The sequence below is a fragment of the Vicia villosa genome, linkage group LG7, assembly GCF_029867415.1.
Source record: "Vicia villosa cultivar HV-30 ecotype Madison, WI linkage group LG7, Vvil1.0, whole genome shotgun sequence".
Lineage (NCBI taxonomy): Eukaryota > Viridiplantae > Streptophyta > Magnoliopsida > Fabales > Fabaceae > Vicia > Vicia villosa.
In genome coordinates, this window is record NC_081186.1 from 48654510 (window position 1) to 48671465 (window position 16956).

A 16956-nucleotide genomic window follows, 5' to 3' on the forward strand; every position below is an offset into this window, starting at 1 on the left:
CACCAGAACATCTGTTCTTCAGCTGGTAGCTGCATACCAGTTCTTAATATCCTAACATCTAGTAGGACATTTGTTCCTCCTTCTAGGAACACTCAGCCTTGAAATTTTCAAGGTACACACTTGAAGATAATTATGAATATCATTGATCAGTTGACATTCATCAGCTCTAATAAACCATGCCATTATGAGTGGACTTAAGAGATTACTCAAGTATCTTTGACACTTTAATTATAGCTGTCAATTTCTGCCATAAATTTTGTTGAACCTACATAACCCTAGGGTTTCTTAGAGACTATGCAGCGGAAAATAGTCATACCTCAACAGAATTCACACAATGCTTACTTTAAGTGTTAGTTGTAAGTATGACAACTATAGATTGATTGCTGCTAAACCTTGCACAATGCTTGCTTCTGTATCAAGCAACAGACTAGACCTAACCAAAATCCTGACCTGACAAAATCATATACATACAGAGGTTACCTTATGAATATCTTCACTCCCGCATGAAGGTTTTGATGTGATTCTTCTCTGCCCATAGATACCGGTCGAATTAGTTCTGGAACTCAAGTTCTTCACTCCCGCATGAAATCTTTGGATTTAGCACTCCTTGTTCCAGCATCACAGCTCTTAGGTCAGGTTGGTCTAATCATATAGGTCCATCCTCCACTTCAAGGGACCATACAATATGAACATTATTTGTTCAAACAATCTTCTACCTTTACCACAACCAGAATTTATCCCTCATGGATCTCATCCAGAAACAGACAGGATGCCTGCTCTGATACCAATTGAAATTTTGGTATGACAGACTCGGATGTCATTCACGATGTCAAGACATCCGATCTGTTATTAATGTAGCAGAGGCAGAATAGAAATATCTCTCATTTATTAATTACTCCTAAACTGGAGTCAATGAGACACGGGATCACACATGTTCAGTAAATATAACCAGATTGTAACATTTATATGGTTCTGTTCAGGAACAACTAACACTTCTGAACCTGATGTTATAAACGATGTCATAACATTCATAAATGAACAAAAAATGCAGAAGATAAATAACACAATTAATTGTTAGCCCAGTTCGGTCTAACTTCCTACTCTGTGGGGCTACCAAGCCAAGAAGAAGATTTCACTATCAGTAGTACTATTTAATGTAAACAACCTTTGGTTTACAGATAAACAACCTCTGGTTTACCTAGTCACTACCCAATGCAACCTTTATCTCATAACTCCGTCCAAGACAAGAGAGCCTCTGTTCACACTCTAGTGATACCTAACTGTTACAACCTTGCAACAACTATTTACACAATTAATAATGAACAATAACTTGATCTTGCTTCACATCTTCGATCAAGAATACAATACTCAACTCTTACCTACAGGTTTCGAGTGAGGACAATCACTTCTCTTACCTACGGGTTTCGAGAAGGACATGGAAGCCATCCCACGACCTGGGTGGTCTACCTATAGAAACCCTAATGATTACATCGTTTTTAAACAAGGTTTTCTATATGAAATTAGGTTACAAAGTTCCTTATTTATAACCTGATCCCAATTGGACTTGGGCTTACAAATCGCAACACTCCTTGCTGTTACAAATATGCAGAAATATTATGCTACAAATAAGATCTTTTAATCACGAGTTTCCTAATTTATCTCCTAAATTAGAAACTGCTGAATCTTCAATCTTCTGATCTGATTCTTCCTGAATCTTCAATCTTCTGATCTGATTCTTCAAATATTCTTTTGACCTTTAAATTTGCGCCACATAGGATTACAAAATATTCTTCGAATATCTTGTATCTGTTGAGTACAAACTGAATCTTCCTTCCAGTTCTGCAGGCGCGATGTCATGAGTTGATGTCATGAAATTCCATCTAACATCTTGCTTGTACCTGTTTTGTTCTTTTTATATTTTCAAGATTCACAATTAAACCTTTTGCTGCTATTATATGTTTTAGCCAAACATTAGACAATAATACAGAACAAACAGAGCATCAACAATAACACGTATCCCTATTTAACATTAAATAGCTCTCTTCACACCTTGTCAACACCAACTCCAGGTTGTCCAAGCACCTTTAAAATGACCCTTCAAAGACTCAAAAAGTCATATATAAACACTTCCATGGAGTTTTCGATGAGATAAGAGAATATGGCCATCAAGCATCTTTAAAATGTTGCAGGATCATTGTAGAAACCAAATAGCTTCCTTCTAAATGCAATGGTTCCATAAGGACATATGAGTATTGTCTTCTCTTAGTCTTCAAAGGATGTTACAATCTAATTATAGCCTGGATATCTATCCATAAAATAGTAAAACTATTTTCCAGCTAGTCTATAAAGCATTTGGTCAATGAAGGGGAGAGGGAAATAATAATTTCCTGTAGCCATATTTAACTTTCTGTAGTCCATACAGATTCTCCAGCTAGTGAATACTCTATAAGGAATTAGCTCTTTATTTTCATTCTCAATTAGAGTCAAACCACCCCTCTTAGGAACACATTGAATAAGACTCACCCATACACTGTCAGAAATTGGATGGATAGTACATGCATCCATCCATTTGATGATCTCTTTCTTCACCACATCCTTCATGATGGGTTCAACCTCCTTTGGCGCTCTATATTGTTCTTGGCATTCTTTTCCTGGAGTAATCTGTGCATGCAGACGTAGGGTTGATCCCTTTAATGTTAGATATTTTGCAAGAAAGTGTTTTTTATGCTTCTTTAAGAGTGCCAGAAGTTGACATTTATGCTTATCAAATAAATCAGTAGCAATGATAACTAGCAATTTCGATCCTACCTCTATGTAGGCATATTGTAAATGTGCAAGAGTTGTTTCAATTCCAGCTTAGGGGTTTCTCTATGGATGAGACATTGTTTTTCACTAATTCAGATGTAATGTCCAAAGTTAAAAAGTGTTCCTCTCTTTCTTCAAGTGGGAGGTGCGATCCACATATATATCTTCTCTAACCAATGCATTATTATCTTCCTTGCCTACTTCTTGTTCCAACCCATCCTTACTTTTGATGATCTGTTTGTGAACAAGGGAATCCCAACTAGAGATCAATGAGCAATCGTCCATGTCTTCTTCAAGGTACTATTTTTTTGTCAATTTATCCTTATGGCGAGTTCTCTTTTTTCCACAACTATAATGGCTGCTCTAGTCACTAGCCATTAGTAGGTGTTGATAGTAATGCTTTCAATCAATTTGTAACTTTCTTCTTATGACTTAGATGGCAAAGCTCCACCAGAGGATGCATCTAACATGTTTCTTGAGGATGATACCAATCCATTGTACTTGAACTCTAGTATTTAATTAATGAAGTATGCTTGTTTCCTTTTAAATGATTACACATGCCTTTGATGATCTATGTAATTGATTCTTACTATATTTATTTATCTTTTTTTTCTGCCTTTTTGATAATGACAAAGATTGGAAAATATACTTTCAGGGGAGAATGATATACTCTCTATTTGTCAGAGGGAGTTTAATCATTTTAAGTTTATCACCTTGTTTCTTTGTTTATACACCGCTCTGAAAAATGTATGGTCGTCATTAAAAAGGTGGAGAATGTGGATATATGCATTCATTGGCGGTGACTTCCATATGGTGATTAGAGTTACAAGTGGTTCTTGAATGTAAGATATTTTCTAAGATACTTTCTTCAAGTTTTGCTGAGGATGATGAATATGGTAATGAATTCATGTACAAAGATCTTTGTAATACACCCGATGACAGTAGGTTTTCATGAAAAACTCTGGCGATCAAATAAATGACAATCATAAATTATGAGATTTAAGATTCTAGAGTATTGTGTACACGAGTTTGATTTGTATTCTTCACGGTATAAATGGATTTTAGGGTTTAGAGGCCCTAGAATATTGTTTAAAGAGAGTTATCTTGAGAGAAAGATGTTAGATGATCCCGTAAATTACCATCGGAAGGTTTTTGGGGACCAGTTAGATCTGATCGGATGTATTACTAGAACATGGTCGTCTCATACTTTGGAGGTACTATAACCTTCTTCGAGGACAACCGCCTCAATGTGGTACGATGTAGGGCGTGATCATCTTATGATCCCAAGGTTCTCGATCTCCCATGTGGTCGTCGTCCTTAAATCTTCAAAGACTTTGGATATATGGCTGACTCTTGAGGTGGGATGTGCTTCTTGTTTGGTGAGAACGTGTTGTAACCTGCACCTAACCTTTGACACAAATAGAGGTATAAAAAATGTACAAAATAACAGCCTCATTGTTTTTTTCAAGTCATGGATGAAACTGAATTCTATTGTTTCTTGTATTAGTGGCCTAATAAACAAACTACCGCACAACCAAACATATACTTATATTTTGATTATCACACTGTATGTATCATTCCTAATATGTAGTAGTACTAATAAGAAATTCAAATCTTCTGAATTCAACATCTGTAAGAGATATCTATTAACAATGGTTAAGAAGTAACCTCAACAAAACTTATCTTTTTACAAGCTGCCAAAAATTGGAGGGAGAAAAGAGTTTCAAGTAATGCTTTTTTATACAGAAGATTGATTATAGATTAAAGCCTTACTCCCTGAAAAACCAAAATCATCCTGTGTGATGATGATCCAGCAACTTCAACTCCCCTAATAGGTGAATTCTTCTAAATTGATCAATACTTCAATTCCATCGTGCCTATTTGTTCACTGTCAAATTATGTGCTTCTTTTTGTGATCATTCATGACTGACTTTATGCTTATTGAAAGCTCTTGATTCTGACTCGGTACTCGAAGTACTGTGCATCCATGAATGCTGTGATCTCAAATTCTCTTTCGAAGGATTGGATTCTCCACTGTTTTTATCAAGATCAGAATCACCATAGCTTTCATTGGCCATTCTCCTGAATAGCATGATCTCTTTGTCGTACTGGCCAGAATCATAGACAGTGCTCTGACCGTATGTCACCCCGTTTGATAAATCAGATATGTCGTCTCCACTGTCTAAAGCTCTTACCACCTGAGACATACGAGGCCGTTTAGGAGCTGAGTGGCGAACACATGCTGCGGCTGCTTCTATCATTCCGAACATTTCACTCTCTACGTAGTTATTTTCTAGTCTCGGATCTACTAGTTCACCAAACTCGCGTGTCATAAAGGCGTGGATCAGTAGTGGACGAGCCTGTGGACACAGAACAATCTCTTATGAAAAACTGTTTGATTAAGCATTTATAACATAAGCACATAGCATATAAGTGCTTATGTAAAACTTTAGTAGAAAACAAATGAAGGAAGGTGTATGTTCTTACCCACTCAACCAAACTCTCATCTCCCAAAGGCTGGGTTTCATCAATCGGTTTCCTTCCGGTTACAAGCTCAAGGAGGACAACCCCAAATGAGAAAACATCTGATTTATCTGTTAATTTTCCACTGGTTGCATATTCTGGAGCCATGTACCTACAGATAGAAGCCGTAAAGAGTTAATTGGTTGTAATTTAATTGGTTATCATTAGAGGAAATGCATGTTATCATTAAAGTAGCGTTATGTTATTATGTAATGCATGAATTTAAACTCATTAACCAATAAATTAACTATTTGAGTTTATTCTCAAAGGCTTGAATAACTAAGTCTCAAGGTTAGTTATGCCAGCTCTACATGTGTGACTGACACCTGTAAGCTCCTATTAGAATAACCTGCTACTGCAGGAAACAATTTGCAACTATAAATGCAAGTGATGTAATGTAACAAATTTTGCAACTAACAATTAAGTAAAATAAATGATTTGAAATGGAGTCAAGCATCCATATTACAAATATACATGTCAACAATCACCATATGCAAACAAAGGCCATTTCTTTTCACTCAACTTTGTCTTGAACCAAGGTTGCTTCTAACACACTGAACCTAAGATTGTAAAACAAGTCCTACTTGACCCCAAACGGAAGGCTGCAATTCAAGCTGAGTATGATGTTTTATAACATAATTATATAAGGATCCTAGTTCCTTTACCCTCAAATAGACGAGCTATTGGTTGTAAATTTGTGTTTAGGCTAAAAGAAAATATCCTAATGGAACAATCAATAGGGCACAAGGCAAGACTTCTAGCCAAAGGGTTTCATCAAACTCATGGGTTTCACTTCACAAAAATTTTCTCACCAGTAGTCAAACTTGTCACAATTCAAATTATACCCACTCTTGCTATCACTTATAAGTGGTTCATTCAACAACCCGATGTGAACATTGCAATTCTTAATCGCTAACTAGATGAAGAGGTACACATAGAGAAACCTTGAGGATTTAATGACGGAAAAACCTATGTAGTTTGCAACCTAAACAAGGTCTTGTATGGTCATAAACAAACTCCTAGGAAGTGGTTTGAATGCCTCCAGTCAAATGTGACCCCGCTTTATTTATCTACTCATCATAACACACTATCATGACATAATTCTAATTGGTAGCTCCGCTGAAATGATCAAACAACATATTACTAAACTCAACAAAGCTTTTACACTCAAACACTAGAGAGATCTAGATTACTTTCTAGGAAATGAGGTCAAGCACATGCTTGATGGCGCTCTCCTCACTCTGACAAAATATCTTAGAGAGTTGCTACTAGGAGACATATGCTTGATGCTACACTAGTTTCTGATCCTATGCAATCCAAAAGAAAACTCGGTAAGCTGGATCCAAATTCTTTAGATGATCCTTAGATGTACAAGTCAATTGTTAGGGTCCTCCAATATGCAACAATCACAGTACCTGAGATTTCACTCTCAGTAAATAAAGTATGTCAATTCATGTCTCATCCAATTGTGTCCTACGGGGTTGCAGTTAAAAGAATACTTAGATACCTTAAGGGCACACGTGATCATGGCTTGTATCTCTACCCTGCTCCTTACTTGAATACTTAAATAAGTGATGTAACAGATTTTGTAACTAACCATTTAGTAAATGAAATGATTTAAAATGGATCCAAGAATCCATATTACACCTAGTTGAGTTTCTAATATTACCTAAGTTCTATTTCACTAGATGGTACTGCAAAGGTTTTGAAATAAAGGTTCGCAACCATGATCAGATATCTCCATGACTGCAATTGAGGTAGCATCTGTCACATTTGACTATGATTCTTTGCAATAACAAGGATCACGACTGTGACACATATCCAAATTAAAATCTTGGGTACTTGTATTCCACCATAACAAATATGCTGGTGAAGACATTTGGATTAACTCACTTGAAAGATGTATTTCCTTCCTCAAAATGTATTTCCCATTTGAAAAATAAACTATTGAGATTGTAGTAAAATACAACCATATGTATAACAAAAAATAATTCGTCGATAAAATTTCCAAGTCAATTTCTTTTTTAAGATACACCCCTTTCAAGGACTATATACAAAAAATAGTGCATATTGTTTTTGTTAAGAGGCATAGAATCTTACCCAAAGGTACCCATAACCCTTGTTGATACATGGGTATTGGCAGCATCTGTTAGCCTTGCAAGCCCAAAGTCTGCAACCTGTGCCTCAAAAGCATCATCCAGAAGTATGTTGGGTGATTTAATATCTCTGTGAATAATCTTTTGGCTGCCTAGAGATAGATAAAATACTTTAGTTATTCATACAAAATGCAAGCCTAAAAAAAATTCATCGAAAAACAAAATGTATTTGTTAAATTATTCCCCTGTCACAACTTTTAAGAAACATATATGTATTATAAAACTGCAGGAAATACTTACAGTCCTCATGCAGATACGCCAGACCCTTTGCAGCACCAATAGCTATCTTCAGCCTCTTGGCCCAATCCAACACTGGCACTCCACTTCCTGCAATAACACGCATATCAAGCACCAGTTCTTAAAATTTTGATTCGACGACTAACTCAAACTCGCAAAATTGATCTGTAAGATCAGAACTGTCAGACTATTTGTCATATCTCGAGACGAAGCAGCCCAAAGTTAGGGTGGGCCACAACTAAGGCGGTGTTCCAACATGTATAAACAATTTTCTTAATTTTTTGTAAGGAAAATAAATGGAAACTCACATTACCATGCAAGTGATGATGAAGATTTCCATTAGGAACGAACTCATATATAAGCATTCTTTGCTGCTCAGAAATGCAATAACCAACCAACGATACCAAATGCCGATGATGAACTCGGCTAATAATCTCCACTTCTGCCCTGAATTCCCTATCTCCCTGCCCACTACCAACTTTAAGTTGCTTGACTGCCACATCTTTTCCATCCATAAGCCGACCCTTGTAAACACACCCAAATCCCCCTTCCCCTATCACATTCTGACTAGAAAATGCATTGGTTATTTCTTTTACCATGTCATAACTAAAAACTACTTGAGCACTCAGGGGCTGTACAGATTCCATAGAACCTCGTCGTAAATGCTTCTTGCTGTTTGCTCCTGCGTTCCCTTTGGCATAGTTATTTCTAAAGGAAGGTTGCTGTACATAGTAAAGCCCATCAGCACCTGATCGCCAATATCATTAGACATTTCAAAGATCTCCACAATGATATAACAAACAACTACAATTAAGCGTCCGTGTCCGAAACCAACACAGACACTTGTGATTACGTATAATTTATTCGTTTTTTAAAATTATTACTGGTAAATATAAATGGAGAAAAAAGAAATTACCTGATTTAACCTGAAAGTTAGTTCCAGGAGGTGGCATAAAGGCTCCGCCATAAGCATCTCCTTTCGTTTTCTTCTTCCTAAAAGTGAGAAAAACGGCGAAGACAACTAAGGAGACAACCAAAACTCCGGCCAGGGTATAACCAACTATTTCGACGGGCGAGGATGCAGGCGAATGAGAGTCTCTTGATTTTTCATGCATAGCTTTATGTGGCGAATCATTCGACGGCGTAGAAGACGAAGAAGATGATGAAGATGATGAAGATGGCCTCTCAGGAGGCGAGGGAGGTGGTTGTTTATGCGATGAACGAGGAGGAGATATTGAGGAGTTTGCATTGTGCACCGGCGGAGGTGATAATTGTGGTGGCGGTGGGGATAATGACGGAGGTGGAGGAGAAGGTTCTGGAGGTGGCAATGAAGGTTCTGGAGGTGGCGGTGAAGGTTCTGGAGGTGGTGGCGATGATGATGGTGGTGGTGATGGTGGTGGTGACGGTGTTGGTGGTGGTTCTGAAGGTGATTCAAACGGCGGTAATACTTTAGGCGGCAGAGGAGACTTTGGCCGAGGCAGCGACGGTGTGTGGTCCGGCGAGGAGACTGCCGGTAAACTTATCGGAGGATCGGGCTCCGGCAGTGATTCTAAATCTTTGTCATGATTTTCCTTGTTTAATTGTTTCTTGGGATCATTGAGATTTGAAGTTGAAATTGGTAGATTTTTTTTTTTGTTTTTGTGGTGTTTTTCAGCCATATCAATTTTTCTCGCAACGGTTTGCGAGAAAATTGAGAAAATTATGAGAAAGAAAGAGAAAGTGATTTTATTTTATTTTTTTGTTAAGTAAAGAAAATTAATAAAACTGGGTTTTGAGAAAGAACAATCATAACAGAGGATGTTTTTGGTTCCGACATTGGAATAATGTTCGAACTGCGCAAGTTCTGCCGTGAACAGAACAGAATTGCCAGCTCGATGAAAGCTATTGAAACAGAGTTTGTTTGTTCTTTGTGTTTCAATTGAAGAAAAACGTAAAAAGAAAGAAAAAAAAAAAAATGGTTGGTTTTTGCAAAATCTTAACGAGGCCTATAATTTCTCTGTGTTGCTTGGTTTTTTAATTTTAGGGAAAAAAGAGAGACATAGATAGATTTTGTTTTTTAAGTTTTTTGTGTGTGAATAGATTCTTGCTATGTCTCCTACAATGATGGGTTGCCGCGCAATTTGAAATGGGTGGAGTTCCTGAACGGGTTGATTTGTTACCCGATAAATTGACCCGAGTAGTTTACTCCTAACTTTTGGCTTGCTGAGTGATAAATGTCACTTTTGTGCTTCTTTCATTATTGAATATGAATACATATAGTTCTTTAATATTTATGAAAAAAATATTCAATTTATTAAAATTTAAAAGTACTCCCTCCGTCTTATAACAAGTGTCTCATTTGCACTTTTTCTATTTCTCAAAATAAATGTCTTTTTAGAATACCAATTCAATATTTATTATTTTTTTCCACTACTATTCCTCTATATATTAACTTTCACGTTTTTCAACTACTCCACTATCTATAATAAATAAATAAGTATATTTTAGTAAATGATACTACTTTTTCATTAAAATCAACACATCTAATTATTTTCTTAAGACCCGCGCAAAACTCAAATAAGACACTTATTATGAATAATATATTACTATTAGTGAAGTCTAATTATCTTCTTTAACAAAATAAAATAAAATAGAGCTCGGTTAGCTTTTGAAATAACAACATAATAATTTTTAAGTGTCATATGAATAAATTAAAACCCAATAATTAATGCATAAACCTAAATTTCTTAATAAGGACTATCTAACTCTAAATTGACTAGATAAACTCTAAAATCTTTTTTTTTTTATCAAAGGTCCAATAGAACATGGTCAATTAAAATGGTTCCAATTCAAAGTGTTATCATGGAAAGTAAGCTAATAGGTGGAACCTATTCAAAGGGTCGAACACATGATCTGAGCTACTCATACATCGTCTACCGTTAGATTTGATCAAATGTATATTCACGTACCACGTCAAATTGGACGAAGGTGGTTTTAATTGTCTAATATATATATATATATATATATATATATATATATATATATATATATATATATATATATATATATATATATATATATATATATATATATATTACTCCTCATCATGACCACTGATTCTTTTCAATTTAATGGTTAAAATTAATAAATAATTAAATGTGGAGAGAGAAAAATAATACTCATTAATTTTAACCATTAGATTGAGAAGAATCAATGGTCCTGATGAGGAGTAAGTCTTGATAACTTACATGTACATTTTCATACTCACTTTTTCAAACCACATCTATGTAACTTCACTAAATTGTACGTTGGAGTGTAACCTTCCACGTTTACCCCGCTACACCGCACCAAAGACTCTCTACATCTTGTACATTGCGTTCTACCACGGGATTCTATAAAATTCAACCATCTCTTAACCGCTACTTCATCGCAACCGATCATTCTTCTGCTCTAACTTTCGTTGAACCTTTATCCGACTATGGTTGGGTCTAAATCTGCCCGGATAACTGCTTAGTGCAGCGTCAACGTCGACTTTGGGGTGTCACTTTGTATAGATGAGGTATTTCAAATACGTTTTCTGGTGAAATGAAGTGAAAGGGAGTCATCTACTTTTAGGAAAAAAATGTGGCTTAAAAAGGAAAAGATTCATGAACATTTTTAATGTTGTTTATCGATTAAGCACATGACATAATCGATTATCAAGTACAAAAACTGGAAGATTTTCAAAAGAGCCAATATTAAATTGACAAACTGGCCCAATGCAAGTCGTCCTATGCATCCCTCGGAAGGAAAATTGTTATGTCCCTGATGAGGCCACTACGCCCTTGTCCGCTTACAACACTTGGGAGAAATTCCCCTATGCGATGGTCATATCCAGCAGAGGGTTCAACTAGTTCACCATAGGGTCGGTGAAGAGAAAGTTCAATGAGATGGTCGGCGCAAGCTTGAACCAAAACCCGACCCTCAGCAGGTTCCTAGGAAAGTCAGAGCCCATCACTTTCTATCTCGAGGAGCTTCCATGTGGGTCTCCCAACTCCGGGCTGACGACTGTTCCCTCTACGGTCCACCTCAAGATGAAGTATGTAACACCCCGTTAATTCTTGTTTATTAATTTAATTATTTTTTAATTAAATTATTAGAATTAATAATTTTTGGGAATTATTTGGAAAATGATGAGATATTGGCATTGGGCCTAGAGTGGTGAGTAGCAGAGGGAGGGGGTGTTAACTAAGAAAGCCCATTATAATATTTATTTTATTTTTCATAAAATAAAGGAATTGGAAAGAAGGGAGACAGAAACACAAGAGACAGAGTCTGAGGAAAAGAAGAACACGTGAAAGTGAGAAGAGCCAAAGGGGGAGAAGAACTTCGAAGATCCGACTCTAAGGTAAGGGGGGATTCTTCGGGTTAGTAATCCTTATGCGATTGTAGGTAGTAGGATTGATTAGGATTGTTATCTAGTTCAATCGTACGTGTCGGGTTTGGGAATTAAGGTAGGTTTTGATAAATTGTATGAATTACATGATTTTGTTAATACTCATGTTATATGTGTTAATACTTGTATAAAACTTGTCTGAAATATGTTATGATGCGCAAACTGATGATAATTGTGTGCTATGTTCGTATGTACCTGAAATTGGGGATATGGGATAGGGTAAAAGCTGTCAAAATAGTGATTTTGGCAATGCAGGTACGTAGGAACCGGTTCCCACGTGGGACGAACCGGTTCCCCCTTGTAAAAACAGAGAGGTATGAATTCTGGGTTGCTGGGAACCGGTTCCCATGTAGGGACAACCCGGTTCCCCATAGTAAAAACCAGAGACGTGATTTTTGAAGCTGCCAGGAACCGGTTCCCACGTAGGGACAACCCGAGTTCTGCAGCATTTTTCTGAAAATGTGTTATTCTTTAAAAACCCATAACTTTTGATCCGAGTATCCGATTTATGTGCCGTTTTGGGCGTTGCGAAGCTAATGAGATTCTTTATCTGATGAAGTAATAATACGGGCAGTGGCCAACTTATTTATTTATTCAATTGAATTATTGTTGAATTGGTTTATGATGGCAATTAACATTAATGTGATGTGTATGTTATTGTGATGATGTGGTGTATGCATGTGAATGATTGAATGATGCTTATACATGTACATACTTGTTGTGATGTTATTGGTAAGAGGTGATAAGCGATGTTAAGCATCGGAACGATGATGAGGTATGATGATGTAAGTATGTGTCATGTGTGCATTATTCATAAATCATTTACATTGGAAGGCTAATTCCCATTGTGCGGAGATTAGCGGGAAGTCATCGTGTGCCCATGTGGGGTGTGAGCGATGAGGCAGTAGTCGTGTGCCCATGTGGGGTGTGAGCGACTAGAGGGCAGTATCAAAGAGAGAAGTCCTGTGATATGATTCACGAATTTTGGTACCACATGCATGAGTGTCAGTCCATTCATTGCATTATAACATGATATAATTGGATGATTGTGTGGTGTGATAGATGATGCTTATACACTGATGCTTTCTTGTTATAATAATTCCGATTATATGTACGTTGAATGGATGATAGTGCTATGAGATTTTATTGCTTATGATTGTATAATGATTATTAATTCGAATGAAACTCACCCTTACTTTGATGATTTTAGATTAAGGATGTAGCGGCGTTTTGATTGGGTGAAGATAGCCTGTAGGCTAGCCCGTAGTTCGTGTCGAGTCATGCTCTGATTGTAACACTGGGATCGACTAGTCTTAGCGTTATTAGATATACTTTGTTGCCGTTTGGCTATGAATTTATGTATTGAGTGTTTATGTGGAGATATTCCTAATACTGTTGAATTAAGTTCCGCTGTGCTAAACACCTGTTTGTTATTGGTTAATTTTTAATAAAAGCATGACAATCGACTTGATGTTTTATTCATTTTAATAATTGTAGCATCCTTGATGTTTAATTACTCTGATTATCGTATGTTTTCCGCGGGGGTTTAGAAGGGTGTTACAATAGTGGTATCAGAGCATAGTCGGTCGTTAGAGTCAGTGTCTTAGTGTCAGTGTTCCCTTGTATGCGACTAGTGTAAGGTAAACACTGTCGATACTTTTGTTCTGATGAGATTGTTTTGTGATTTAGCAAAACAATGGCTGGAAGAGGTGGAAGGAACGATGATGCTATTGCAGAGGCTCTGGGCATGATAGCTGGTGTATTGGAAGGGAATGCTAATGGGGCTGTGATTGGTGCTGACAGACAGTTGAACAGCTTTCAGAGGAACAACCCTCCACTGTTCAAAGGCACTCATGACCCTGATGGTGCTCAGAAATGGTTGAAAGAGATCGAGAGGATCTTCCGAGTGATCGATTGTGCGGAGAATCTGAAGGTGAGGTACGGTACTCACATGCTATCGAAAGAAGCTGATGACTGGTGGGTTACTACTAGGACTGAGTTGGATTCAGATGGGATTGCGATTACTTGGGCCATATTCAAGAGAGAATTTCTGAGGAAGTACTTCCCTGAAGATGTGCGGGGAAGGAAGGAAATTGAGTTCTTGGAACTAAAACAGGGTAGTATGACAGTGCCGGAATATGCTTCCAAATTTGTGGAATTGGCTAAGCACTACGTGCACTACACCAACGATGCAGCTGGAGAATTCTCTAAGTGTATCAAGTTTGAGAATGGTCTTCGTGATGAGATCAAGCAGGGTATCAGGTATCAAAGGATTCGCCGATTTGCTGATTTAGTGGACTGTAGCAGAATCTTTGAGGAAGACAGTCTTAAGCTGAAATCATCTCACTCTCGTGAGTTAGTTGATAAGAAGGGGAAGAAGCCTATGGATAGAGGTACACCATATGGTAGGGGAAACCCAAGAGCTGGTAATTGGAAAAGGCCTAGTGGGGGAGATTCTGGTGCTCCCTTTAGGTGCTTCAACTGTGGTGAAACAGGACATAAGAGGAATGAGTGCAAGAAAGAAGAGAAGAAGTGCTTCAAGTGTAACAGAATGGGTCATATTGCTGCTGACTGCAAAATGAGAACAGTGACTTGCTATAACTGTGGAGAAGAGGGTCATATCAGTCCGCAGTGCACCAAGCCAAAGAAGGACCAAGCTGGAGGGAAAGTCTTTGCTTTGTCCGGATCAGAAACTACTCCGGAGGATAGACTGATTAAAGGTACGTGTTTCATACATAACACACCTTTAATTGCGATTATTGATACTGGTGCGACTCACTCGTTTATTTCATTGGATTGTGCTAAGAGGCTAAATTTAGAGATATCAAAGATTAGTGGAAGTATGGTTATTGACACTCCTGCGTCGGGTTCAGTGACCACTTCATCTGCATGTTTGAATTGTCCTGTTGATATATTTGGTAGGAAGTTTGGAATGGACTTAGTGTGCCTTCCACTCAAACAACTTGACATTATTTTGGGGATGAACTGGTTGCAATTTAACCGAGTTCATATCAACTGTTTTACGAAGAGGGTCATCTTTCCTGAAGAAGTTAATGTCGATGAGTTGGCAATGACTGCAAGACAAGTAGGTGAAGCAATTCAAGACGGGGCAGCCGTGTTTATGCTCTTTGCATCGATGGAAGTGAAAGGAAGAGTGGTGGGTAATGAATTACCAGTGGTACGAGAATTTCCAGAAGTTTTTCCAGAAGATGTTAGAGAGCTATCACCTGAAAGGGAAGTAGAGTTTGCTATTGAGTTAGTTCCTGGAACCAGTCCTATATCGATGGCACCTTATAGAATGTCGGCATCTGAATTGACCGAATTGAAGAGTCAATTAGAAGAATTGTTGGAGAAGGAGTTCATTCGTCCAAGTGTGTCACCGTGGGGTGCACCGGTGTTATTGGTAAAGAAGAAGGAAGGATCTATGAGGTTGTGTGTAGACTACAGACAACTGAATAAAGTTACTATCAAGAATCGGTACCCATTGCCGAGGATTGATGATTTGATGGATCAGTTGGTCGGAGCTAGTATATTCAGTAAAATTGATTTGAGGTCTGGGTATCATCAGATTCGTGTGAAGGCGGACGATATTCAGAAGACTGCATTCAGAACGAGGTATGGTCATTATGAGTACACCGTGATGCCGTTTGGAGTTACTAACGCACCTGGTGTTTTCATGGAATATATGAATAGGATTTTTCATCCTTATCTTGATAAGTTTGTTGTGGTGTTCATCGACGACATTCTGATATATTCCAAAAGTGAAGAAGAACATGCAGAGCATCTCAGAATTGTGCTGGGAGTGTTGAAAGAGAAGAAGCTTTATGCCAACCTTCATAACTAAGTCAGACAACTATTACTAAAATGTAGTGCCCTTCGGTCTGAAAAACGCCGGAGCTACTTATCAACGAATGATGAACAAAGTGTTCCGTGGAGAGATCGGGGATATGCTCGAAGTCTACATGGACGACATGATCGTAAAGTCACGAGAGGAGACCGACCACACAGTCCACATGAGGAAGTTTTCGAGTAGGCGAGGAGATGCAAGATGAGATTCAATCTGGAGATGTGCACTTTCGGCGTGTGATCAGGAAAATTCCCCGGTTTCTACTTAACGAGGAATCGAAGCCAATCCCGATAAGTGTCGGGCATTCTCTGAGTTCCCCACTCCGAACTCGAAGAAATCCATCCAATCCTTAAACAGAATGCTCACTTCACTATCTCGCTTTGTGGCGAAATCTGCCCGACACACGCTTCCATTTTTTAAACTTTTGCGCAAAGAAGCAGCGTTCGAATGGACCGACAAGTGAGAACAAGCCCTCCTCCATCTCAAACGGGCTCTTTCATAACCCCCGTCCTTTCGCGACAAGAGAACAGGGAAACATTATACCTTTACCTAGCTGTCTCTGCCGAGGCCGTCAGCGCAGCTCTATTATACAATTGAGTGTTGCAGGCCATGAAGATCCTTCTGATCCCGGTAAGATCAAATACTATTGATATCTATTATATAATTGAGCCTCAAACAAAACAGGGATGACCATGATGTAACCTTCGCATAAGGTGAAAGGTTCGGTTGCAAGGGACACTTTAGCGGTTATTTGGTTGGCGACGGTGTGAGGTATTTGGTTGTCTAGGAACGCTATTTTCAAGCGGGATTCGTTTAGTTTTAATGAATGTTGGGGTGGGGTGGTCTCTAATTCTTGGAGGTGGCTTTGCTCCTATTATAGGCCAAAGTCTTGTTGTAATTTTTTCTCTTGGAATATTCTTCCGCTCTCTTGTTTTGAGCGGTAGAAGATTTTCCGTTTTGTAACCACGGGTGAG

At 37.9% G+C, this 16956-nt stretch overlaps 1 protein-coding gene across 1 annotated transcript; it reads right to left on the bottom strand.

Annotated features, from left to right (window-relative positions):
- Window positions 1–4420: 4420 nt before the first annotated feature.
- On the bottom strand, window positions 4421–9699 carry LOC131617196 (proline-rich receptor-like protein kinase PERK13). The gene is made up of 6 exons (XM_058888539.1): window positions 8638–9699; window positions 8035–8469; window positions 7725–7811; window positions 7429–7576; window positions 5293–5440; window positions 4421–5165 (listed from the first exon to the last, which is right to left on the bottom strand). The coding sequence occupies exons 1-6, from the start codon at window positions 9377–9379 to the stop codon at window positions 4722–4724; spliced, it is 2004 nt and encodes a 667-aa protein (XP_058744522.1). The 5' UTR covers window positions 9380–9699; the 3' UTR covers window positions 4421–4721.
- Between the last annotated feature and the right edge of the window lie 7257 nt (window positions 9700–16956).